Source organism: Trachinotus anak, unplaced genomic scaffold (assembly GCF_046630095.1).
Source record: "Trachinotus anak isolate AG129_WGS33_773 ecotype Australia unplaced genomic scaffold, CSIRO_AGI_Tana_v1 ptg000039l, whole genome shotgun sequence".
In the NCBI taxonomy this organism is placed as follows: domain Eukaryota; kingdom Metazoa; phylum Chordata; class Actinopteri; order Carangiformes; family Carangidae; genus Trachinotus; species Trachinotus anak.
The window spans coordinates 675,001-700,000 of record NW_027273890.1 but is presented as its reverse complement, the minus strand read 5'-3'; the positions used below and the strand labels follow the sequence as shown (position 1 = coordinate 700,000).

General features: G+C 41.9%; 3 protein-coding genes and 2 non-coding genes across 9 annotated transcripts in view; 1 reads left to right on the top strand and 4 right to left on the bottom strand.

The window, feature by feature from the left end:
• Positions 1 to 98: 98 nt before the first annotated feature.
• On the bottom strand, positions 99 to 4,027 carry nifk (nucleolar protein interacting with the FHA domain of MKI67). 2 transcript variants are annotated; one of them, XM_071472628.1, is made up of 6 exons: positions 3,797 to 4,027; positions 2,574 to 2,702; positions 1,920 to 2,028; positions 1,553 to 1,764; positions 1,020 to 1,097; positions 99 to 750 (listed from the first exon to the last, which is right to left on the bottom strand). In XM_071472628.1, exons 1-6 carry the CDS (start codon positions 3,917 to 3,919, stop codon positions 535 to 537), a joined length of 867 nt encoding a protein of 288 aa, XP_071328729.1. In that variant the 5' UTR covers positions 3,920 to 4,027; the 3' UTR covers positions 99 to 534. The 2 variants fall into 2 exon arrangements, with proteins under 2 accessions (XP_071328729.1, XP_071328730.1); XM_071472629.1 differs by having other exon boundaries at positions 1,035 to 1,097; positions 3,797 to 4,020.
• On the bottom strand, positions 869 to 999 carry LOC139615019 (small nucleolar RNA ACA64). The gene has a single exon (XR_011687200.1). It is a non-coding gene; the product is annotated as a small nucleolar RNA ACA64 (small nucleolar RNA).
• LOC139615018 (small nucleolar RNA ACA64) lies at positions 2,165 to 2,294 on the bottom strand. The gene has a single exon (XR_011687199.1). It is a non-coding gene; the product is annotated as a small nucleolar RNA ACA64 (small nucleolar RNA).
• Positions 4,028 to 9,876: 5,849 nt separating the features above from the next.
• On the top strand, positions 9,877 to 16,509 carry LOC139614951 (olfactory receptor 6N2-like). Its single transcript, XM_071472651.1, has one exon. It carries the CDS (start codon positions 14,407 to 14,409, stop codon positions 15,436 to 15,438), a length of 1,032 nt encoding a protein of 343 aa, XP_071328752.1. The 5' UTR covers positions 9,877 to 14,406; the 3' UTR covers positions 15,439 to 16,509.
• Positions 16,510 to 16,921: 412 nt separating this feature from the next.
• mylka (myosin, light chain kinase a) overlaps positions 16,922 to 25,000 on the bottom strand; it is a 52,468-nt gene continuing 44,389 nt past the window's right edge. For all 4 annotated transcript variants that reach the window (XM_071472646.1, XM_071472647.1, XM_071472648.1 and 1 more), the window contains 8 exons: positions 24,409 to 24,626; positions 24,098 to 24,221; positions 23,277 to 23,429; positions 22,709 to 22,832; positions 22,514 to 22,604; positions 22,208 to 22,336; positions 21,700 to 21,812; positions 16,922 to 21,233 (listed from right to left, as the gene is read on the bottom strand). In XM_071472646.1, the coding sequence (XP_071328747.1) occupies positions 21,102 to 21,233; positions 21,700 to 21,812; positions 22,208 to 22,336; positions 22,514 to 22,604; positions 22,709 to 22,832; positions 23,277 to 23,429; positions 24,098 to 24,221; positions 24,409 to 24,626 (1,084 nt within the window). In that variant the 3' untranslated portion in view covers positions 16,922 to 21,101. The remainder of the gene's footprint in view (positions 21,234 to 21,699; positions 21,813 to 22,207; positions 22,337 to 22,513; positions 22,605 to 22,708; positions 22,833 to 23,276; positions 23,430 to 24,097; positions 24,222 to 24,408; positions 24,627 to 25,000) is intronic.

The following is a 25,000-nucleotide window of genomic DNA, read 5'->3' as shown; positions in this document are numbered from 1 at the left end:
TGGAGCAGCCAGATGGTTTTTCTAAATAAGCGTCTCTGTGGAAGGATCAGGGTGTGTGTGTATGTTTCTCTCTTCTTTTTAATGAGACAGACCCAGTGTACTGAGGAGAGAACTGTTCTCTCTTTGTTTATTGTAAAGATCATAATATTCATGTAAATTCAGACAGGCTTTTGGACAAGTGACAACACAATGTTGCTGTTTTATATCAACACTAGAGCCCTGTCACACAAATGAAACACATGGAAAAAAGCCTGTCAGAGAGGTCCAGGCACAACTGTGGCCCATACATCAGGCTCATCGTGGTGACTTCACAAACACCATTCATGATTCTCACAATATTCTCACAGTTGCAGTGGAGCCTTTCATACCGGCTTCTTTCTAAGTTGTGATGTGATTTCCACACACACAGACACAGACTTCTGACACAGTTCAAAGTTGTCCCGTCGCTCTGAAAGAGAACCACAGACCATACGAGGTCCTGATGTACGAGTCTCTGCTCTGCTGCTGAAGTCCACAACAAAACACTGGAGATTTTCACTTCTCCTCTGTGTCCTCTTCAGACGGTTCCTCACTCTCTGAGTCATCCTCCTCCTCCTCCTCCTCCTCCTCATCACTGTCCTCCTCCTCCTCTGAAGAGCACTCTTCCTCTTTGGCTGGAATTTTAATGACAATCTCGTCATCTGCATCGTCGTCGATGACCATTGACTTCCTTCTCTCCAGGAGAGAGGGGGTGCAGACCGGGGTGGTGTCCTGAGGTGGAAGAGAGAAGCTCATTAGTCGCACATGTTCATTCTGGTACTGAGATGATGCTGATCTGTTTTGTTTCCCATGAAGCTTTGCAGCTCTGATTTTCCCTGGAGTTGATACAGTATGTTGGTGCATGGGTTTTATCACGCAGCCACCAAGAGACACAGGCAATAAGCTTAACGCACCACAGTACTGTAGGCACGGTTATCTGAGCCCAGGCCACCGACACACCTGGGCTCATTTTCAGTCTGTGCCGAAGCTGAATGCATCACCTGTGTTGGACTTACATCACTACACGTGGATGCGTTCATGGGGTCAGAGGACTTTTTCTTCTGAGGCACCTGAGCAGCCTGGGGGAGGGAGAACAGAGGCTGAAGGTCAGCATGATGCAAACACAGAGGATGAAGAAGTTCTTCCACACCAACACTTTGAGAAAGCATGTTAACACTGCCGGGGGGGGGGGGGGGGTGTTTACATCCGGTCACTGTACCACTCATTTGAGAAGAAGATCCTATGTAGATTGTCCATGACATAAAATCGTCACATCGCCCACCCCCACGAAATATCACGCTTCACCCAATATGGTCAAAGAGCTGAGTGTAAAACGATGGACACTTTTAGTCGTGGTCACTACTGCAACTGTCATTTCCTGTGCCTGCACTACGTCAGTGAGTATACTGTGTACACAATGTACTACATGTGAGTGTACTGACTCAAGGAACAGACACAGCAGATGTTCTTTTCTAAATCTGAAGCTCCAAACACACAACAGTTAAAGTTAGCGCTCCACACTGCAGACACTTACAAATCCGGGGAAGTCGTAGTCGATGCCGTGCGCCGCGAGCCTCTTGCGGAGCTTCGCTTCTTTCCGCAGGAGGCTGTCCTTCATCTTCTCAACCTGCTCGGCCGTGCGTTTCTTGTTGTAGCGTGCCACAGCAGGATGTGAGGGTTTTTTAAACTGCCTTTGGGAGCCAACAAACATTTTCTCATGCACCTTCTCTGGTGGAATCACGTGGCCTAGAAAACAGTAAGAAGCAACAAGTTGAGAGCTGCATTTAGATCAAACTAATGAAACACTAACATCTAGAGTCACGGCACTGACAGCTGAGTCTGTGAGTGGGTCAGCTGACGTCTGTCTGTATTTAACAGACCTGTACATGAACAATACTCACATTTGATGAGTCTCTCCCCCATGAGGTAATTGTTCATGGTCTCTGCAACAATTTTAGCGACTTCATCACAATCATACTCTATGAAAGCGTAGCCTTTGCTTCCACCTGTCTGCAGGTAAGAGACAGGAGACACAGAAAGGAAACTGGTGAATATCACACGTCTGAATTGTTTCGTAGCACAAATCTGCTTTTGATTCAGACTCTTCTGACTTCCAGACTCCAAATTATTTTAGTTTTCCTCGAGCTTTTGTTGGCACATGGGTTTTATCACTCTGCAAATAAGAGAGCAGGTGATAAGCTTAACGTACCTGAATACTTTAGGCTCAGTCATCTGACCACAGATCACTGTAGCATCTGAGATCATTTTCAGTCTAAGCCAAAACTTTAATGACGGACATCACTACCACCACTACCACTAACATCTCACATAGGAAAAACTTGTTCTTCATTTTCCATGGACAGGAAACAGCTGAGGACAAGGCGAACAGCTGAAATGGTCTCACGTCTTCAGGGACACCTCAGTGTCCAGAATCATGGCATTTGGATTATTCCAATGACAACACAATAATTCTTTGTGGAAACAGACCGATTTCAGCTCAGCGCCGTCAGATGTGTTGTACATGTTTGTGTACTCAGTTACATCCTCACTGTTACCTTTTTACTCCTGGACAGCCGCAGCCTCGACACCTTCCCAAACTGTTCAAAGTAAGATTTGAGCTGAGGCTCAAACAGCCCCAGAGGCAGGTGACCGACATAAATCACCCCCGGGTTCAAACTGCTCCCCTGAGGAAAGAAGACAATAAAAGGGAGAAGGTCACAGAACCACATCAGTTATGCATTTACTTTTCACTGGAATAAGTCTTATTTATTTCCTGTTTATCTGGTCAGTGTATTGTACACTGTGTGTGAGGACAGTGCATCACAATGCTGGGACACCTCCGAACACATTCAGCAGCTCTACACAGCCAGTGTTGACAGAAGAGCGACAGCAGGTGCTGCTGGTTTGACAGACACATCTTTACAATATTACACTAAGCACCAGTTTCTCCCGGGGCTCGTATCTCAGGTAGACCTGACGCTGCCCCTTTAAGGAGGCCGGGTCCTTCTCAGGTAGACCTGACGCTGCCCCTTTAAGGAGGCCGGGTCCTTCACAGGTAGACCTGACGCTGCCCCTTTAAGGAGGCCGGGTCCTTCTCAGGTAGACCTGACGCTGCCCCTTTAAGGAGGCCGGGTCCTTCACAGGTAGACCTGACGCTGCCCCTTTAAGGAGGCCGGGACCTTCTCAGGTAGACCTGACGCTGCCCCTTTAAGGAGGCCGGGACCTTCTCAGGTAGACCTGACGCTGCCCCTTTAAGGAGGCCGGGACCTTCTCAGGTAGACCTGACGCTGCCCCTTTAAGGAGGCCGGGTCCTTCTCAGGTAGACCTGACGCTGCCCCTTTAAGGAGGCCGGGTCCTTCACAGGTTACTCACACCTGGAATCATTCAGGTAACTGCTGGACTCAAATGTCCTCATTTATCTTGGAGACACATAACGTCTTTGTCCCTTTGGCATGAAGTAAAGTTTTATTTAGAATGTGGAGTCTAACAGTTTTTCATGCCGTGCTGTGACAAATACACTCATAAAGCCAGATTCCTCGCTGTGCGCTGCAGTGAGGCTGGTTGGCGGATTTATCCTCCCTGAGGTTAATGTGATGTTTTATATCCGACTCGACGGAAACAACGATCGACCGTTAATGACTGACGTCACGGGTTCTAACGGCCCGTGATGACGTAGTGCCTCCCGCTGTCTCTGAGAACAAACCCGATCAAGCGATCAAACATATCGATGAGCTGGAGCCCGGAGCCTCCTCCAGGCCAGCGGCGCCTCTCCACCCACCTTCTTCGCCCTCCTCTGCTTCACCTCCTGAACCTTCTTCTGGAACTCGGACTCCTGTCGGGGGTTCAGCGCCAGCAGCTCTTTCGCGGGCTTCGTGGCCGTTTCTGCTTTACTTTCAGTCATTTCGATCAATAAGAAGCATCCGCCGCAGGGACCGAACAGCTCCGCCGACCACGCTGCTCTCCTCTTCCGGGTCCACGTGTGGAGGCAGACAACAAACCCCGGAGCGGAAGGCTCGGCCTGGGTCCGCGGCCCGCACAGCGCCCCCTGCCGGCGCGGAGGGAGACGGCAGCAGCACCGTGAGGGCAGCGAGTCCGGGTTTATATACAGGCTGTGGGTTTATATACAGGCTGTGGGTTTATATACAGTCTATGGGTTTATATACAGGCTGTGGGTTTATATACAGGCTGTGGGTTTATATACAGGCTGTGGGTTTATATACAGTCTATAGGTTTATATACAGGCTGTGGGTTTATATACAGGCTGTGGGTTTATATACAGTCTATAGGTTTATATACAGGCTGTGGGTTTATATACAGGCTGTGGGTTTATATACAGGCTGTGGGTTTATATACAGGCTGTGGGTTTATATACAGTCTATAGGTTTATATACAGGCTGTGGGTTTATATACAGGCTGTGGGTTTATATACAGGCTGTGGGTTTATATACAGTCTATAGGTTTATATACAGGCTGTGGGTTTATATACAGGCTGTGGGTTTATATACAGGCTGTGGGTTTATATACAGTCTATAGGTTTATATACAGGCTGTGGGTTTATATACAGGCTGTGGGTTTATATACAGTCTATAGGTTTATATACAGTCTATAGGTTTATATACAGGCTGTGGGTTTATATACAGTCTATGGGTTTATATACAGGCTGTGGGTTTATATACAGGCTGTGGGTTTATATACAGGCTGTGGGTTTATATACAGTCTATAGGTTTATATACAGTCTATAGGTTTATATACAGGCTGTGGGTTTATATACAGTCTATAGGTTTATATACAGTCTATAGGTTTATATACAGGCTGTGGGTTTATATACAGGCTGTGGGTTTATATACAGTCTATAGGTTTATATACAGGCTGTGGGTTTATATACAGGCTGTGGGTTTATATACAGGCTGTGGGTTTATATACAGTCTATAGGTTTATATACAGGCTGTGGGTTTATATACAGGCTGTGGGTTTATATACAGGCTGTGGGTTTATATACAGTCTATAGGTTTATATACAGGCTGTGGGTTTATATACAGGCTGTGGGTTTATATACAGTCTATAGGTTTATATACAGGCTGTGGGTTTATATACAGGCTGTGGGTTTATATACAGGCTGTGGGTTTATATACAGTCTATGGGTTTATATACAGTCTATGGGTTTATATACAGGCTGTGGGTTTATATACAGGCTGTGGGTTTATATACAGTCTATAGGTTTATATACAGTCTATAGGTTTATATACAGGCTGTGGGTTTATATACAGTCTATGGGTTTATATACAGGCTGTGGGTTTATATACAGGCTGTGGGTTTATATACAGTCTATAGGTTTATATACAGGCTGTGGGTTTATATACAGGCTGTGGGTTTATATACAGTCTATAGGTTTATATACAGGCTGTGGGTTTATATACAGGCTGTGGGTTTATATACAGTCTATAGGTTTATATACAGGCTGTGGGTTTATATACAGGCTGTGGGTTTATATACAGTCTATAGGTTTATATACAGGCTGTGGGTTTATATACAGGCTGTGGGTTTATATACAGGCTGTGGGTTTATATACAGGCTGTGGGTTTATATACAGTCTATAGGTTTATATACAGGCTGTGGGTTTATATACAGGCTGTGGGTTTATATACAGTCTATAGGTTTATATACAGGCTGTGGGTTTATATACAGGCTGTGGGTTTATATACAGGCTGTGGGTTTATATACAGGCTGTGGGTTTATATACAGTCTATAGGTTTATATACAGGCTGTGGGTTTATATACAGGCTGTGGGTTTATATACAGGCTGTGGGTTTATATACAGTCTATAGGTTTATATACAGGCTGTGGGTTTATATACAGGCTGTGGGTTTATATACAGGCTGTGGGTTTATATACAGTCTATAGGTTTATATACAGGCTGTGGGTTTATATACAGTCTATAGGTTTATATACAGTCTATAGGTTTATATACAGGCTGTGGGTTTATATACAGGCTGTGGGTTTATATACAGTCTATAGGTTTATATACAGGCTGTGGGTTTATATACAGGCTGTGGGTTTATATACAGGCTGTGGGTTTATATACAGGCTGTGGGTTTATATACAGTCTATAGGTTTATATACAGGCTGTGGGTTTATATACAGGCTGTGGGTTTATATACAGTCTATAGGTTTATATACAGGCTGTGGGTTTATATACAGGCTGTGGGTTTATATACAGGCTGTGGGTTTATATACAGTCTATGGGTTTATATACAGGCTGTGGGTTTATATACAGTCTATAGGTTTATATACAGTCTATAGGTTTATATACAGGCTGTGGGTTTATATACAGTCTATGGGTTTATATACAGGCTGTGGGTTTATATACAGGCTGTGGGTTTATATACAGTCTATAGGTTTATATACAGGCTGTGGGTTTATATACAGGCTGTGGGTTTATATACAGTCTATAGGTTTATATACAGGCTGTGGGTTTATATACAGTCTATAGGTTTATATACAGGCTGTGGGTTTATATACAGTCTATAGGTTTATATACAGGCTGTGGGTTTATATACAGGCTGTGGGTTTATATACAGTCTATGGGTTTATATACAGGCTGTGGGTTTATATACAGTCTATAGGTTTATATACAGGCTGTGGGTTTATATACAGGCTGTGGGTTTATATACAGTCTATAGGTTTATATACAGGCTGTGGGTTTATATACAGGCTGTGGGTTTATATACAGGCTGTGGGTTTATATACAGTCTATAGGTTTATATACAGGCTGTGGGTTTATATACAGGCTGTGGGTTTATATACAGTCTATAGGTTTATATACAGGCTGTGGGTTTATATACAGGCTGTGGGTTTATATACAGTCTATAGGTTTATATACAGGCTGTGGGTTTATATGCAGTCTATAGGTTTATATACAGGCTGTGGGTTTATATACAGGCTGTGGGTTTATATACAGTCTATGGGTTAATATACAGGCTGTGGGTTTATATACAGTCTATAGGTTTATATACAGGCTGTGGGTTTATATACAGGCTGTGGGTTTATATACAGTCTATAGGTTTATATACAGTCTATAGGTTTATATACAGGCTGTGGGTTTATATACAGTCTATAGGTTTATATACAGGCTGTGGGTTTATATACAGGCTGTGGGTTTATATACAGTCTATAGGTTTATATACAGTCTATAGGTTTATATACAGGCTGTGGGTTTATATACAGTCTATAGGTTTATATACAGTCTATAGGTTTATATACAGGCTGTGGGTTTATATACAGTCTATAGGTTTATATACAGTCTATAGGTTTATATACAGGCTGTGGGTTTATATACAGGCTGTGGGTTTATATACAGTCTATGGGTTTATATACAGGCTGTGGGTTTATATACAGGCTGTGGGTTTATATACAGTCTATAGGTTTATATACAGTCTATAGGTTTATATACAGGCTGTGGGTTTATATACAGTCTATGGGTTTATATACAGGCTGTGGGTTTATATACAGGCTGTGGGTTTATATACAGGCTGTGGGTTTATATACAGTCTATAGGTTTATATACAGGCTGTGGGTTTATATACAGGCTGTGGGTTTATATACAGTCTATAGGTTTATATACAGGCTGTGGGTTTATATACAGGCTGTGGGTTTATATACAGTCTATAGGTTTATATACAGGCTGTGGGTTTATATACAGGCTGTGGGTTTATATACAGTCTATAGGTTTATATACAGGCTGTGGGTTTATATACAGGCTGTGGGTTTATATACAGGCTGTGGGTTTATATACAGGCTGTGGGTTTATATACAGTCTATAGGTTTATATACAGGCTGTGGGTTTATATACAGGCTGTGGGTTTATATACAGTCTATAGGTTTATATACAGGCTGTGGGTTTATATACAGGCTGTGGGTTTATATACAGGCTGTGGGTTTATATACAGGCTGTGGGTTTATATACAGGCTGTGGGTTTATATACAGTCTATAGGTTTATATACAGGCTGTGGGTTTATATACAGGCTGTGGGTTTATATACAGGCTGTGGGTTTATATACAGTCTATAGGTTTATATACAGGCTGTGGGTTTATATACAGGCTGTGGGTTTATATACAGGCTGTGGGTTTATATACAGTCTATAGGTTTATATACAGGCTGTGGGTTTATATACAGTCTATAGGTTTATATACAGTCTATAGGTTTATATACAGGCTGTGGGTTTATATACAGGCTGTGGGTTTATATACAGTCTATAGGTTTATATACAGGCTGTGGGTTTATATACAGGCTGTGGGTTTATATACAGGCTGTGGGTTTATATACAGTCTATAGGTTTATATACAGGCTGTGGGTTTATATACAGGCTGTGGGTTTATATACAGGCTGTGGGTTTATATACAGTCTATAGGTTTATATACAGGCTGTGGGTTTATATACAGGCTGTGGGTTTATATACAGTCTATAGGTTTATATACAGGCTGTGGGTTTATATACAGGCTGTGGGTTTATATACAGGCTGTGGGTTTATATACAGGCTGTGGGTTTATATACAGTCTATGGGTTTATATACAGGCTGTGGGTTTATATACAGTCTATAGGTTTATATACAGTCTATAGGTTTATATACAGGCTGTGGGTTTATATACAGTCTATGGGTTTATATACAGGCTGTGGGTTTATATACAGGCTGTGGGTTTATATACAGTCTATAGGTTTATATACAGGCTGTGGGTTTATATACAGGCTGTGGGTTTATATACAGTCTATAGGTTTATATACAGGCTGTGGGTTTATATACAGTCTATAGGTTTATATACAGGCTGTGGGTTTATATACAGTCTATAGGTTTATATACAGGCTGTGGGTTTATATACAGGCTGTGGGTTTATATACAGTCTATGGGTTTATATACAGGCTGTGGGTTTATATACAGTCTATAGGTTTATATACAGGCTGTGGGTTTATATACAGGCTGTGGGTTTATATACAGTCTATAGGTTTATATACAGGCTGTGGGTTTATATACAGGCTGTGGGTTTATATACAGGCTGTGGGTTTATATACAGTCTATAGGTTTATATACAGGCTGTGGGTTTATATACAGGCTGTGGGTTTATATACAGTCTATAGGTTTATATACAGGCTGTGGGTTTATATACAGGCTGTGGGTTTATATACAGTCTATAGGTTTATATACAGGCTGTGGGTTTATATACAGTCTATAGGTTTATATACAGGCTGTGGGTTTATATACAGGCTGTGGGTTTATATACAGTCTATGGGTTAATATACAGGCTGTGGGTTTATATACAGTCTATAGGTTTATATACAGGCTGTGGGTTTATATACAGGCTGTGGGTTTATATACAGTCTATAGGTTTATATACAGTCTATAGGTTTATATACAGGCTGTGGGTTTATATACAGTCTATAGGTTTATATACAGGCTGTGGGTTTATATACAGGCTGTGGGTTTATATACAGTCTATAGGTTTATATACAGTCTATAGGTTTATATACAGGCTGTGGGTTTATATACAGTCTATAGGTTTATATACAGTCTATAGGTTTATATACAGGCTGTGGGTTTATATACAGTCTATAGGTTTATATACAGTCTATAGGTTTATATACAGGCTGTGGGTTTATATACAGGCTGTGGGTTTATATACAGTCTATAGGTTTATATACAGTCTATAGGTTTATATACAGGCTGTGGGTTTATATACAGGCTGTGGGTTTATATTCAGGCTGTGGGTTTATATACAGTCTATAGGTTTATATACAGTCTATAGGTTTATATACAGGCTGTGGGTTTATATACAGTCTATAGGTTTACATACAGTCTATAGGTTTATATACAGTCTATAGGTTTATATACAGGCTGTGGGTTTATATACAGTCTATAGGTTTACATACAGTCTATAGGTTTATATACAGGCTGTGGGTTTATATACAGGGTTAGGGTTAGGGTTAGGAAAGGGCCGGATTCACTCATATCTTTTATCCCGTGATGTCGAGATAACAGAGCTTTGTTTTCTTCAGATAACGGGATAAAATACATATTTGCGACTGTGGCCCCTCTCGACTTCCATAATCAATCAAACAATCAATAGTTATTGCAATAATGACAGGTTTGGTTTACAATAATGGGCCTATCTCTTATGAAGCAGTGCCTCATAAATATGACATTATTTTCTGCATTCAGTATATGCTGTAGTCTATGTGCACACACTGCACACATCAAGTACAGTACATGTCCTACGGCACTGTAATATGTAATTTATAACATATAGTCTTTGAGTTTCATTTCTTTAATTTCTCTTTTTACTAGTCAGTTGAGTCTTACAGGATCTGGTTTGTTGGATCTCTACAGCCGGTCCTGCTCAGCAACTGCAGATCTTCATATACAGTTACACAGTCTACAGCAGTGGCTCCCAGCCTTTCCAACTCATGGCCGACTTCAAAATCTCACAGATGTTGGCGGCCCACAAACGACTCTGTAACAATGCGAAGGCCAAATAACTTTTTGTTTTTATCCTAATGATGGAGCACAGTTCCAGCAGCAACAACATGAAAGTTCCTATCATGGGCTTATCACAGTTACAGGCCTTATTATGAGAGGAAACAGAAAAGAGCTGCAGCTCACAGTGAAACAGCTGGAGACTCAGACTCCGAAGTTTTCCTGTTCTCTACAACATGAATCCTTTTTCTTCTTTGCTGTTAAAAACCTGTCATGGATCTGGAAGCGTTTATCAATCAGACTGATCAGACTGTCATCAGTCAATGATCAATGGGCTCTGCCGCGGCTCAGCAGCCAGCAGAGGAGCAGCATCAGCGCGGCACAGCGGCAGATGGACAGGTAGCATCATCAGAGCTCTTCATCCTCTGAGGAGCTCATTAAACTGCAGGTCGCCATCAGCCGCAGCTTCGTCTTCATCACACTCAGCTCGAATGAATCAGCAGGTTTCACAACACGGACCAGCAGCATGAAAACCATCCTGTCATTTCTACACGTTTGGAAGACTGAAACTGCCTAAATTAATTCTAAATAAATAAATAACTCAATAAATAAAAAAAAATGCTGGTAAATTCACCAATAATAATCCCATAAATATAGGGACTAGTAAGTAATAAAATGTGAGGTAAACTGGTAGCCTATCTGTTTAAATTTGCTTCTATATGTATTTACCCAATTTATTTACTTTTCCAGTTAGATTCCCATTCTCATTTGTTTATTTAGTTGGACCCTGATAGCACATACGTTAATAAATGAAGGACCAGAATCACAAACAGCAACAACAACAAAAAAATTAAAAAAAAATCTCAATATAAAATATTATTTAAAAAAAAAAGATCATATAAAAAAAACAGCTGATGCCTAACAGCAATCAGAAATTGTGGTATCTGTTAGACTGCTATGTGAGATGACACCTTTGATAACAGGGACGTCTGAGTCTAAACATGGTTCACACCCATGCACAGTCCAGCCCTGTCCCAGGTTTATACCTCATCTTGTTTTCAGACAGATTAATTCAGTGCCTCAGTCACAATAACAATCTCCTGACTGGAGGCACCCATCTCTATTGTGTGTGTGAATGAACAGCTGTTTGCACTCATCAGTCAGGTGTTGTGTATGATTCTGTTTGTTACTGTAACGAGCAGCTGGTCAGTGTCAGTGGAGTTAATGAGGTCACCTGAGAGCAGCTCGTTAGTCAGCTCTCATTAGGACCAGCAGCTCGTTAGTCTGCAGAGTCCAGGCCCCTCAGGACAAACATGGACTTCATAACATCATGTTGTTTATCATACCTCTGTGACCTCTGACCCCTTGCACTCAAACCAGCCCACCTGTATGGGTTTAGTGTTAGCGTGTGCATGTTCAGACGACACAAGCTCAGCTTCAGTCAAACAGATGAAGTTACTGTCCAAGTCGAATCTGAATGCCGGGGGGTCAGGGTTTATATCAGAACCCCAGAGTCCTGAAGGACCGTAGACCAGTTCCTCTCTGAGAAGAGCTTTGACAAACTGGTTAAGAACAGATCATGTGGCCAGTAGAGGCTCAGCTGTTTGTTTGCTCAGCATGAAACACTGCTCACACCTGAAACATACCTGAGGGAAACTTCAGGTGTGTTCTGGTCTGTTCTCGACTTGATCTTCACACAACCTGGACAAAGTCTACAATGTTTGAAAGCTCAAAGTCTTCTGTTTCTCTCCGAGCAAATCATTTTAGGATGGGAGGATGAAAAATGAAGCCAACTCCGTAGAGCCAAAAGCTGCAGTTCCTCTAACGGCCACTAGAGTCTGGCTCCAGCAGTGAGTCCGTCCCACAGACTCCCATGTTCTCATGTCTTTACAGCAGAAAGAAACATGTTTACAGCCTGGTACAGAAACTGTTCTGGTCTCTAGAGATCATTTCCTCCTTCATGACACCTGTACGGCTGAATTTATACAACTCACCTGTTCACATTTTATTAAGGACTAAAGTGATGGAGAATTGAGGGCATGGCCTCTTTGAGTGACAGGTGGGTGAGTGTATGCCTGCCACAAACCAACATTCACCAAAGTCTCAGCTCCACACGCCCCATCTCTTTGACCATATTTGGATTAGCTTGGAGTTAGGGGCGGAGTCAGACACTGCCAAGATGGCGACAGTGGAGCAGCTCACTCTGAACTCCAGAAACATCACAGAGGCTGCGTCCATCTTTATTTATAGTCTTTGTTATCAATGTGTAATGTAGTAGCTTTAACAAGTGGATCAAAACAAGGCTTTGTTCTAACTTACCACCATGACCAGTGGTGTAGTCTCCTTTGCAGCTGCTGTTTCACACCAGACAACCTCCACAGGCGACTGCAACAGCTGTGTTTCAGTCGGACAGAGCCGAGTCACTGATACTCTGTCTCCCATCAGCCCCGGATCTGACAGCCTGTTCCTTTATTCTGACAGTTAGAGAGACAGGACGGTCAGGGAGAGAGAGGGAGAGAGAGAGGGGATGACCTGCAGCAAAAGACCATGGGATGGATTCAAACCCACGTGTAGGCTGCACCACTGGCCAAGACCGATTCTCCATATCAAACAGAAAGAAAAATAAAAACCTGTTACCTCCACAAGTTGAGGTACCAGAGACCCAGGACATTTGCGTTATCCAAGGTGCTGTCTCATGTAGCTGTCTAACAGCTGAACAGCTACAGTCATTTCTGATTGCTGTGTAGCATTCAGCTGTTTTTTTATAATCTGCTGTAAGATTTGTTTTCTGTTGCTGTCTGTGATACTGTCCCCCCGTTTATTAATGCATGTGTGCTAAATAAATAAGTGGCCTAAATAAAATGGAAATTAAACTAGGAAAGTAAATAAATAGGGGAATCAATACAATAAATACAGAAGCAATTTGAAACAGAAATATCTGTTAATGTTGCATTTTATTACATAATTAATACCCATGTATATTTTAGCATTATTTCTGCTGCATTTAATGTCATATTTATTTATTTATTGAGTTATTTATTAATTTAGCTATTTCTGATTTTGGCAGTTTCAGTCCTCCATACTTTAAGGTAAAAATTTAAAATGAAGGGCTTTTGTTATTTTGTTACTTTGTTTCTTCATTTGGTTAATTTTAAAAAGTTTTGAACATTCATAAATGTGCGGATATGTACGGAAGCTGAGACAGGCCATATTCGGATTTGAGAAAACAATTTTTGTTTTCTCGAGATAATGGAATAATATCTCAAGAAAACACAAAATAATTTTATATTTGTATTTTATGTTTGTTTTCTCCTGCTCATATGTTGTTATCTCGGGAGATAATGGGATAAATAATTATTTGTGAATATGGCCTTTCTGGGCTTCCGCAGCTGGTGCCTGAACACTGAATACAAATCCTTCGATATCAATCATTTTCAGCTGAAACTCTTTGTAACACGGATGAAACTCAGACCTCAGCTGATGAGGAATGAACGTGTCAGATATTTGAAGCTGGTGTAGAAATGACAGGATGGTTTTCATGCTGCTGGTCCGTGTTGTGAAACCTGCTGATTCATTCGAGCTGAGTGTGATGAAGACGAAGCTGCGGCTGATGGCGACCTGCAGTTTAATGAGCTCCTCAGAGGATGAAGAGCTCTGATAAAAGCAGCAGAGGAAACAGAGACTGACACATGAAGCAGGTTCCACACGTCCAGAACCTGTTCATACGTTCTCACTCATTTTACTGTGTTCTTAGGAAGTCAGGATCTTAACATTTTACATGTACTGATGGTGATGATGGTGGTGATGATGATGGTGGTGATGATGATGGTGGTGATGATGATGATGGTGATGATGGGGTTTAACCTGCCTGCCTGTTGAACACACTCATGTTCTCTGCTGTGCTGTTGTTCTGCTGTTGTTCTCATGTTGTTCTCGTGTTGTTCTGCTGTTCTGTTGTTCTCCGGTGCTCTGTCCGGTGTGAGGTCATCAGGGTTGAACGTGACGTCACCGCCGTCAGTGACGCTGCACGGTCTCGTGCAGCTGTCTGACCACAGGTGGCCCCTCTTGCTCGTGTTTTTGGCGGGCTGCCTGTTCGTGCTGTGCAGCGACGGCCTGGTGCTTTATATCATCTGCTCTCAGCGGAGCCTCCACCGCCCGATGTTCGTCTTCGTTGCCGCGCTTCTGCTGAACTCTGTTGCCGCCAGTGCGGCGCTTTATCCCAAGCTTCTGTCCGACCTGGCGTCGGGTCGCCGCTTCGTAGAGATTTCCCGCGCTGCGTGTCTGTGTCAGTCCTTCGTGGTGTCCTCACTGGGCGCCTCCAGCTTCATGCTGCTGGCGGCCATGGCCTTTGACCGCTACCTGTCCATCTGCCGCCCGCTGCGCTATGCCGCGCTGATGACTCCTGCCGCGGTGGCGGCGCTGCTGCTCCTCTGCTGGCTGCTGCCCGCCGCCCGGGCGGCCGTCGCGACGCTGCTGGCCGCTCGCCTGCCGCTCTGCCGCTGGCAGCTCAGCAGAGTTTACTGCAGCACCTACGGCTTCGTCAGCCTGAGCTGCGGCGGCGGCGCGGCGCTGCTGCTCAACTTGTACGGCCTCATGAGCGCCGCCGCCTTCGTCTTCCTTCCCGCCGCCTTCGTGCTCTTCTCCTACGGCAGGGTCCTCTCCGTCTGCCTGCGCTCGCGGGCCGTCAGCGGCAAAGCGCTGCACACCTGTCTGCCGCACCTGCTCGTCTTCATCAACTATTCTGTGAGCGCCGCCGCGGAGCTGCTGCTCCAGCGGCTGCAGGTGGAGGTCGGGCCCGCCGCCTCCACCCTCGTCTCCATCCTGGTGCTGGTGATCCCGACCTTGTTCAACCCGGTGGTGTACGGACTGAAGATGAAGGAGATCTTCGCACACGGGAGGAGGCTGCTGAGCCGCGGCAGAGCCGCTGATCATGCACCGTCTGATCAGTCTGACTGATAAACGCTTCCAGATGCATGACGGGCTTTAACAGCAAAGAAGAAAAAGGCTTCATGTTGTGGAGAACAGGGAAACCTGGGAGTCTGAGGCTCCAGCTGTTTCACTGCCAGCTGCAGGAGATCTGTGGCGCCAGCAAAGAAAATATGTCTAAAAGTTCGGACTGATGAGGATAAAAATGCTCGTGTTTAACCAGAATGCTGACATGTTAAGTAAAAATCAGTCCAAACATTTATTTTAATATTTTTCATAACATTTCATGTCTTCATTTTTCTTTTGGCAGAAATGGACTTCCCTACAGATGAGACATGAACCAGCGTTTACATGGTTACATGGACTTCACTGTAACTTTGCATTTGTTAACATGTCTACTGTCCAGAAATAATAATGATGAAATATAAATAATAATAGAAGTAATATAAAATGACCAACTTAAAGGATGTTAACTCCAAATTCTCAGGCATTTTCATGAGTCAAATGTGCAAGTTGTTTTTAATGTGCACCAAAATCAGATTTTTTTGTCAAAACACCTTCCTGTTGGGCGGCCTGGTAGTCCAGTGGTTAGGGTGCACCATGTGCAGACGGTCATCCCCTCTCTACCCCCTGTCCTCAGTCTCCACTGAGCTATAGTAAACGCACAAAAAGCCCAAAAAACACCACCCTGCTTCAGTAAAGATCAGTAAGTCAGGAGGAAAACCAGAAGTAAAGAAGTAAACAAAATACATAAATGTCACATCAGTATCAATGAGTTGCGTTTGTCCTTAAGTGTTAAGTAATGAAATGTGCAAAAACTGTTTGATAATATATAATAATAATTATGTATATAATAATTATTGTATTAAAAAAAATGTAAAAAAATTTGGAAAGAAAATTAAATGATGAATCCATTAGTTTGTGCAGGTTTAAATACTATAATACAAATACTATAATAATATAATAATATCATGTACTAATATAAAATAATTGTATAATACATTAAATAATATGTAAATACTAAATAACTATTTTAATGGAATAGAAATAATAAAGTTCAAATATACAAAGCAACTTCATAAAATAATGTAACAAAAATATGAAATAATAGTATGAATAAAATCCAACAATACATAAAAAATATGTAAATATTAAAGAAATAATTGATAGTTCAATGAAACAAAAATAATAAAATGTAAATATATATATTTGGTTGTGATTATGTAACAGAAAAACTGACACGCTGGGAAGAAAAAAGAAGTAAGGAAAATAATCAGTAATTGTGTATTTTCTCATTTGTATTATTGGCTTGCTGTCTGTAGTTTTTTTATACTCCACTACATGTCAGAGGGAGATATTCTACTTTATACTGCACTACATGTATGTAACAGCTATAATTATTCACAGTTTAGTTACTCACTGAGGTACTTTGTACTTGCAAAACACTATAGTCTTAATATTTTTGTTCATAATGTTTGTTGCAGTTTTGATGACACACCACACACAGCAGCTGTTTGGTTTAGTGATAAAATTTTATTTGGTATCTGTGAGTAACTACAGTTGTAGTGTTCTCTTACATTTCATCTGCTGCTCATCAAACTGATATATATTTATAAAAATTAGAGAAATATAATCTACATACATGTAATACAAAAACAAATCAGTCTAGAAGTGAGTCCACTGCTTGCTATAGTAAGTGGGGAGGGGGGGGGGGGGGGGGGGTCGTAAAAACAGTGACAAATTAAGTGTAGATCTCCAAGAAGACGGATGCTCAAATGATAATATCTTAATTATGAATCTGTGCATTAAATAAGTCTAAAAATAAAACATTCTTAATAACAAACAACCACCAAACACAAACAGGCCCAGGTAAAGTTTAAACATGAACACGGCGTAATGCAGATGGGTCACACACAAACACACACCTGTGAGGTTTGAAAGAATCTTCTTTGGTTTTGGGTTGAAAACTGAATCAGCCTTTAAATAAATGGATTAAAGCACAAACAAACACCTGGAATGTGGCAAAAACATGTTCAAAGACACAACTTCGACATCAGCGTAGACACCAACACGTTAACACGTCACAGGCGCCGAAACCACATGTGGTTTCTACCAAACACTGCAGGGACAAAGGGTCGGTTTAGGCACTTGAAGCTGCTGCCAGAAAGATTTACATAATAAATAAAAAGTCATTTTCAGAAAACAACACGTTGGCGATGTTCCTCTGTCACTTTGAGCCAAATCAAGTCAAACACAAATTCCATTATAACCAGGAAAATTCCTTCAAAATCTAATTTTGCTTGCTTTCGGTTGTGTGGAAAGCTCAGGGAGGAAAACACAATAATATATAAAATTTTCCTTTTGCCTCAAAAATTTCAGAAATTTGTTTTATTGTCACTGAAAAAAAAATGGGAGATGATATACTAATTTTACATTTGCAAAATCTGTATCTCATAATATCTTTTAATTCTGAGAAAAGATTTCATAATTAAAAGATCTGTGTCTTGTCTTTATGAAATGCTCATTACAAGATTCAGCTCTCAGCTATCTCATGGTTATCTCAGAATTACAACATGTAGCTTGGAACATGAGATAAACACATACAATCTGTAATTATAAGTTGTATGATAATTATGATAGTTCAAATGTCAAGATCTGTATATGTAAATGTCTCATTATTATGAAATACAGAACCATTCAATTTGGATAGAATCTTGTAAAAGATCTTGATATCTTGAGATAATCAAATTTCAAGGTAATCATTTTATATACCAGCCTATAATTAGGGGACTTTATGTCATAATTAAATTATGACATAAAGATCTTGTAAATAAGAAATCTTGTAATTGTGATTTAGTATCTAAAACTCTCACAACATTAAATAAAGATAATATGTAACTATGAGATACATAGATAAAGTCATAACTGTTCAATTATTCCATATTTATGGGATTATGATGTAATAGTTTTCAGATGCAGATGATGTCATGATTAAGACACCTCATAATAATGAGATACGCACATTGTAATTACAAAATAAGAGATATCATAATTATGCAGCCTTTATGTAATGTTTTGAAACTCAAGTTTAAAAATAACATAAATGGGGACACATAACTACGATATAGATCTTGTAATAAGATTTAGCAAGTCATAATTACAGATCTTATCTCTTCATCTTGTAATTGTGAGATACTTCTCTTTGAATTTTGAGAGACGGATCTTGTAACTACTGAACAAGATGTTAAGTCGTATTTATGGGAAAATGTCTCTTTTTCTGTGTTCATTATAAACGACTGTCATTCATAAACAGAAACTTAGTTTAAGAGACAATTCCTGATTTTCATAAAAGGTGGACTGTGTTTAGTTTCAAAACATTACCAGCAACCTGGGAGGACGTTCAGGGAGTCTGTAAACAAACTGTTTTTTAAGGCAGCCAAATGAAAAAATGTCTTACTTTATCCCACAGTGTGACAAATGTCTGGCGGAAAAAATCACACAGACTGTCCAAGTGTCACCATGTTGCTAAAAGGCTAATGTCGTAAGGCAGATGTGATGTAGATGCTTTTGGGGAAAAACTCAAAAATACAAACAGACAGAAAGAAAAGTGTTGATTCAGAAGGAAAGAGCCCCGCGGACCGATTCAACAGTTCTCAGCTGAAAACAGCAGAGGCAAACGGGGAGCTTGGCTACAGACAAAACCAATGTGTTATTGGTAAAATTCATCATTATCACGTTCTCACCCCGAACCTTATGTATTTTGACAGAGATGGGTCACATTGGCATTAAGGCATTTGGAGGACTTCATTACCCAGGAACCCTGTGTGGTGAAGTAAACCTGTGAACCAAACACGTTATTTCAGCTGCAAAAGGAACCACAAGCAAAGTATTTTTAATTTACTCCTCACATTAGCAAGTGTTTATGATGGTGACGCTAAGCTATCGTCGCTATGTGAGTGTTTTAATTCACTAGTCACTTAATCTTTTCTCCTGATCAGCTAATGTTCATTAGCTGGAGAGCTAACATTAGTAAGGTTGATATTAGCTAACAAATGTTAGTTCTCTGCTTCAGAGTAGTTCTTTATCTCAACTTTGCTTTTGGCCTCTTATCTAGCGTTAGAATATTTATTCCTAACAAACTGTGGTGATGATTCAGATGGTTCAGAGTTGTTCACTCCTCACAGGCCTGGCTTCAGCTGATGGAAGCTAATTTGTTATAGCTTGAACATTAGCTAACCCATGTCACTGAATGAAATATTATAATAATAATATTTATATTTTCATAATTAACCTATTTATCATTTTTTTTAACAGTTAAGGTCTGTGAATCTGAAAGTTTTATTCTGCTGGTTGAAAGTTGTTTTCACTCCAGTCCCCAAAGCAACCTTAGTTACTTATGAGCTAATGTTTGTTAGCTAGCATTAGTTAGCTGACAAAACATTAATTGGAAAAAAATCTGGATCATCTTTAAGTGATAAATGTGATTTTCATCCATGTTAGTTAACCACACTGTTAGCTGCAGTGCTAACACGACGTCTCTTGCTTAGTTGTCTCAAATAAACCACTTTATCATGATGTGACCTAACTCTGTGAATACAAGGCTCATCGTCTTCCTCTTCACTGCCTTCATCGGCTCTTCCTCTTTCCCACCTGGACTCCCACAGGAACCAGGTCTGGGTCACATACAGTGTATTTTTCATGGTTTAGTTATACACAAAGTCCTGCAACAAAGACAAGGACTACAGCTCCCATGAGTCTCTGATGAAGGGCCCTCAGAGCTGCAGCTGAGTGTTTTTATCCCACTGCCAACTCCTCATCAATGTATTTCCTCAGAAAGGTTTTTGTCAGGGTTGAAACACAGTTCTAGGATTTTCTGTCCATGTCCATGTTCTCAGATTAAATTTTACCACCAAAAAGTGTCTTTGCTTAGATTTCAAAATTTTCTTCATCATAAAACATTGATGTAAAGTAGATTTCTTTGAGTGGTTTGGAATAAAAGTTCTAGTTCACAGTCTGTTTGCTAGAAAACCTGCCACTGTCGACCAGTGGAACAGCCTGAGACCATCAGCAGAAATGTGCATCGAGTTGTAAGCATGAAATAAATTAAATAAGACTAGTTTCATACACATTATAGGTCTTTAAGAAAGAGTTGTAAGAGGAAATATATTAATGAACAGAGGCTGGTGTGAGGGGGCGGGTTTCAGTTGGGTGGGTGGAGTTTAGCACACAGCTTGGTGAATGGTTAACAACGACTGTGGGGGAGGGGCTGAGCTACGAGGCTGCACATGCTCATGATTAAAGAGTAACTCATCACCAGCAAACTCTCTCAGCCTGTGATTGGTTGTGGTGAGAAATGTGCTGTTACACCTGTAGCCAGCAGGTGATGTCACAGTGGAGCCCACCTGTACATCGCTGCAGCAAGGTGAGACGGTAAAGCAGCAGGTGTTGGGTTACTCTTTAAAAACTGTAAGTAGTTGTTTGTTGCTGATACTGTGAGAGTGTGAAACCTGTTTTCCTCTGAACCAGTCCTGTCCAGGTGTGTCAAACCCCACCCTCCTGCTCCACCAATCACAATCTGTTAATCATGGGGAAGTTTTCCTGGCTGAGGAGGAGTGATGGAGGCGCTCGCTGGACCCGAGCAAGTTCGACACCGCCACCTCCTCCTTCCTGTGGGAGTCCAGGCAGTCACTTCTTTACTCCTCCTCCTCCTCCTCCTCCTCTTCCTCTCCAGCCATCACCTCCACCAGCAGCTCAGCGGTGCAGGTCGCCTCCCCCAGACTGTTGACTGCCTTCACCGTGTACTTGGCGTCATCGTCGCCGGACACCTGCAGGTTGATGTCAGGAAGTGAGACTCAGTAGTTTCCTCTACAGTGAGCAGTGACCTCAGATTTCTGACTAAACATGGTCATTTCCTGTTGTCACGTTGGAGTTAAAGTGACATTGAAGGCATCATCAGTGTTAACAGTAACACCTGTGCCTTAATGCTGCGTTCACGTCATCAGCTGTCAGTCTGCCTGTGCCTGCTGTCAGCATCGATAAACACAACAAGACAACAGCTTCATGTTTGTTCCTGGAACAATTACACTTCGGCGCTGAATCACCTTTAACGACGGACGCCTGTGAACCTTTCAGCAGCAGGTCAGATATCAGAGCGTTTTTAATGTTGACATGAACGTCGTTCACAAGAGGGAGACACATAATATGATGTGATAATTAAACTTCTGTGCTGCTGACAACTCGCCTTTAATGTGGATTCTCAGTGAGTGAGTAGAAACAGATTTGACCTCTGACCTCTGAAATGACCAGGCTGCAGTTCCCGTCTTCATCGTAGTCGATCTGGAAGTGTCGAGTCTCTTTGATGGGCTGGTCGTCTTTGTACCACACCACCTCAGGGTCAGGGTAACCTGGAGACACAGAGACGACGAGGGGTGGGGCTTCTTACAGAGCTGCTATTCACCTGTCTTCATTAGTAATCAATCTTTTTTTCATTCATCCATTTGTTTTTTAGTCATTTAAATGTCTCAATAACCTTATATGTCTAACGTGATTCATCAAACTGAAACCATGTGTCTAAAATAATAACAACAGCTTTCACTGAGCATCAGCAGCTCTGAATCCTGAGGGAGGGGTCACTGCAGGTTTGTGTCATCACACACGGTTCACATCATGGAGTTGGATCATTTTCAACACTTTATAAGTCACAGGTCCAGGTCCAGATACAACAGTGTCGGGGTCTGGATCTGGACCGTGGTCCACCTGTTAGTGACCTGGTGTACCATACAAGTCCCAGATCTGCTACCTTCTATCTTGCAGTCGAAGCGGGCGGCGCTGCCCTCCACCACCTCCACGTCTTTGATGACTGTGCTGAAACTCGGCTTACACTCCGTCTTCTGCTCGTACTCCAAACACTCCAGGAACTGGTTATCCTCTGAACACACACACACACACACACACACACACACACACACACACACACACACACACACACACACACACACACACACACACACACACTGCTCTCAGTTTATCATTATTTGAACACAGTGACAAAAGCTAATGAACCAGCTCTTCTCTTCCGTTCCGTCAGTCTCAGTGTTGCTCTGACCTTCAGTGGGCGAGCCCTTCTTGGCGCTGACTCCGGCCATCATGGCCATGGACGACAGTCTGCCTATGGCTCGAACAGCGTGACCGGTTTTCTAGCACAGAAGAAGAAACAGTCAGATGAAGAAACAACGTCTTCCTGTTCCAGAGCGTCCCTCTCTGTGGTTACACTGACAGACGTCCTCAGGTAGGTGTTTACCTGCCACTTCCTCCTCAGGATGTACTTCTTCATCCTCTCCTTGGAGAGCTTCTTGGCCTTCATGGTGTTGGTGTCCTGCTTCAGCCAGGTGTGTTCAAAGCACTGGGCACAGGTCAGCCGAGCCCTGAGACACAACCACAGTCGCTCCTGTGTTACCATGGCAACTGATCTTATTATTCATTCAGACGTTTCAGCATCTTTGTGATTAAATACAACAGGAGTGACTGAAACCAGGAGACAACATTTTAACAGGCTCCGCCTCTGTGGAGAAACAGACCATTGAGTCTCTCTCTAAAGTGTGTGTTGGTGTTGTGTGTTTGTTCTGTTGTGTTTCAAGTGAGTGTCAGTGTGAAATTGGTTTCTAGTTCCATAAACTATAAATAAACTGAGAAATAAAGTAAAAAAAAAGTGTTAGCCAACAACAATATAGCCTGCTAAGCTAGCTGCCTATGTCACAGACTGAACAGTATCAGACTTGATTTATTTAAGTCGGTTCAGTACTTCGCTGTTAAGAATGTGTTTTAATGAGCTCCTCTCAGGCGGCAGCGAGCGCTCCCTCCCTCCTTACTTCATGTCCTTCTTCAGCAGATTGGTGATGAAGTCTTTGGCGTTGTCAGAGATTTCGTCGAAGGCCTCGTCCTCAAAGTCCCAGGTGGCCGAGGTGACGTTGGACAAAGTCTCGTTGTCGTTGTCGCCCATGAAGGGAGACAGACCGCTCAGCCTGAGATCACAAACACACGGCAAACTGAACCAAACTCAACCACTCTCAAGCTAAGTGAGCTACATTCAACTAGAATACATTAAGTAGAAAACAGCTGTAGATACAGTTTGAATTCAAAAGTAAAATATTTAACTCTTTTTAAGAGACATAAACGCTTCAAGAAATCAGGACTGCGATTTATACTGACAGATTTTATGTTGTAGAATAAAATGTGAAAATGTCTCAAGTTTGTTTTAATCACAGACCTTATTTCAGTCATTTAACCAAAAATACATCCAACAAACCAGAGGGTTCAGAACGAGGGAACCAGAGGTGCAAAAACACTAACTTATGTCCAGGTTCATCCTCTTCCCTGCAGCACTGTGGTACGTTTGAACACACCAAATTAACCAAAACAAAACAAAACAAAGACACTAAGAAAATTCTACAAAACACTCATAAATACTAAAGTACAGTCAACTGAAACCAGTGAAACCAAACAAGGCCAAGCTAAGCTAGGCTAAATATAAAGTTAAAGAGGAACAGTAGAAAAACAACATGAAGCTAAAAGAAGAAAAAAACTAAAGAGAAATCAGATGAAAGAAAATGAACTAAGCTAAGCTAGGCTAGGCTAAAAACACAAAGGTGAATGGAACCAAATGAATGAATGCAGCTGGTCTGACACTCACAGGATATAACAGATGACTCCTATACTCCACATGTCGGTGGGGTAACTGATGGCCTCATAGTTGATCACCTCTGGAGCCACGAACTCTGGAGTCCCAAACAAAACCTTCAGAGTCCCTGCGTTTTCTGTTGAGGACAGGATGAGAGGAGAAGCTTGATTATCATCATCATCATCATATAACAACTCCACATCCTGTTTAACTCAATATTTAAAATTATGTAAAACATAAATTTGGTCTGAGGAGCTCAGTCTGCTGTGTGACAGAGAACCAGTGTGATTCCGTCTCTCCCTGCGGCCACAGCAGGTGGGTACCTAGTCGGCGGGCGAGGCCGAAGTCGATGAGTTTGATCTTGCTGCCGGTCTTGTTGACACACATGATGTTCTCAGGTTTGAGGTCGAGGTGGACGATGCCCTGTTTGTGGATGAAGCTGACGCCGTCGATGATCTGCAGCATGTATTTGATCACCTCCCTCTCCGTCAGCTCAAAGTCCTCGTCGATGATCCGCTCAAACAGTTCGCCGCCTGAGATCCTGCACAAACACACAGCAAGAGGATTCATGTGTCTGAGGACAGTCGCTGTCTGACCCACACTCGGAACCAGTGTCAATAAATCATGATTCACAGGAGGCTGGAGGCTGCAGTGAGTCGCCATCAGAGAGTACTGAGAGGGACCGGAGCTAGCTGTTGGCATGCTAACTTCAGTAGAAGGAAAGACGTGATAGAGACCAGAGTTAACCCTGGCGTGTGTCTCCACCTCTGGAGACAGATGTTGGTGAGTAAAGGATGAAGTTTGATGCTGAACTCACAACGTTTCTTCCAGACTGGTGAGTAAACAGCTGCTAATGCTAATGTTAGCTATGTAGCAATAGCAAAACTTACAAATAGTTCCTTTAATATAACAAGA

Excerpts from the sequence above, each read along its gene's own strand:
- nifk (XM_071472628.1), bottom strand. The coding sequence starts at position 3,919 with ATGACTGAAAGTAAAGCAGAAACGGCCACGAAGCCCGCGAAAGAGCTG. Across the intron at positions 2,029-2,573 it reads GGCTGTCCAGGAGTAAAAAG|ACAGGTGGAAGCAAAGGCTA; the intron begins GTAACAGTGAGG and ends TCTTACCTGCAG. Across the intron at positions 751-1,019 it reads GTGATGTAAGTCCAACACAG|GACACCACCCCGGTCTGCAC; the intron begins GTGATGCATTCA and ends CTTCCACCTCAG.
- LOC139614951 (XM_071472651.1), top strand. The coding sequence starts at position 14,407 with ATGTTGTTCTCGTGTTGTTCTGCTGTTCTGTTGTTCTCCGGTGCTCTG.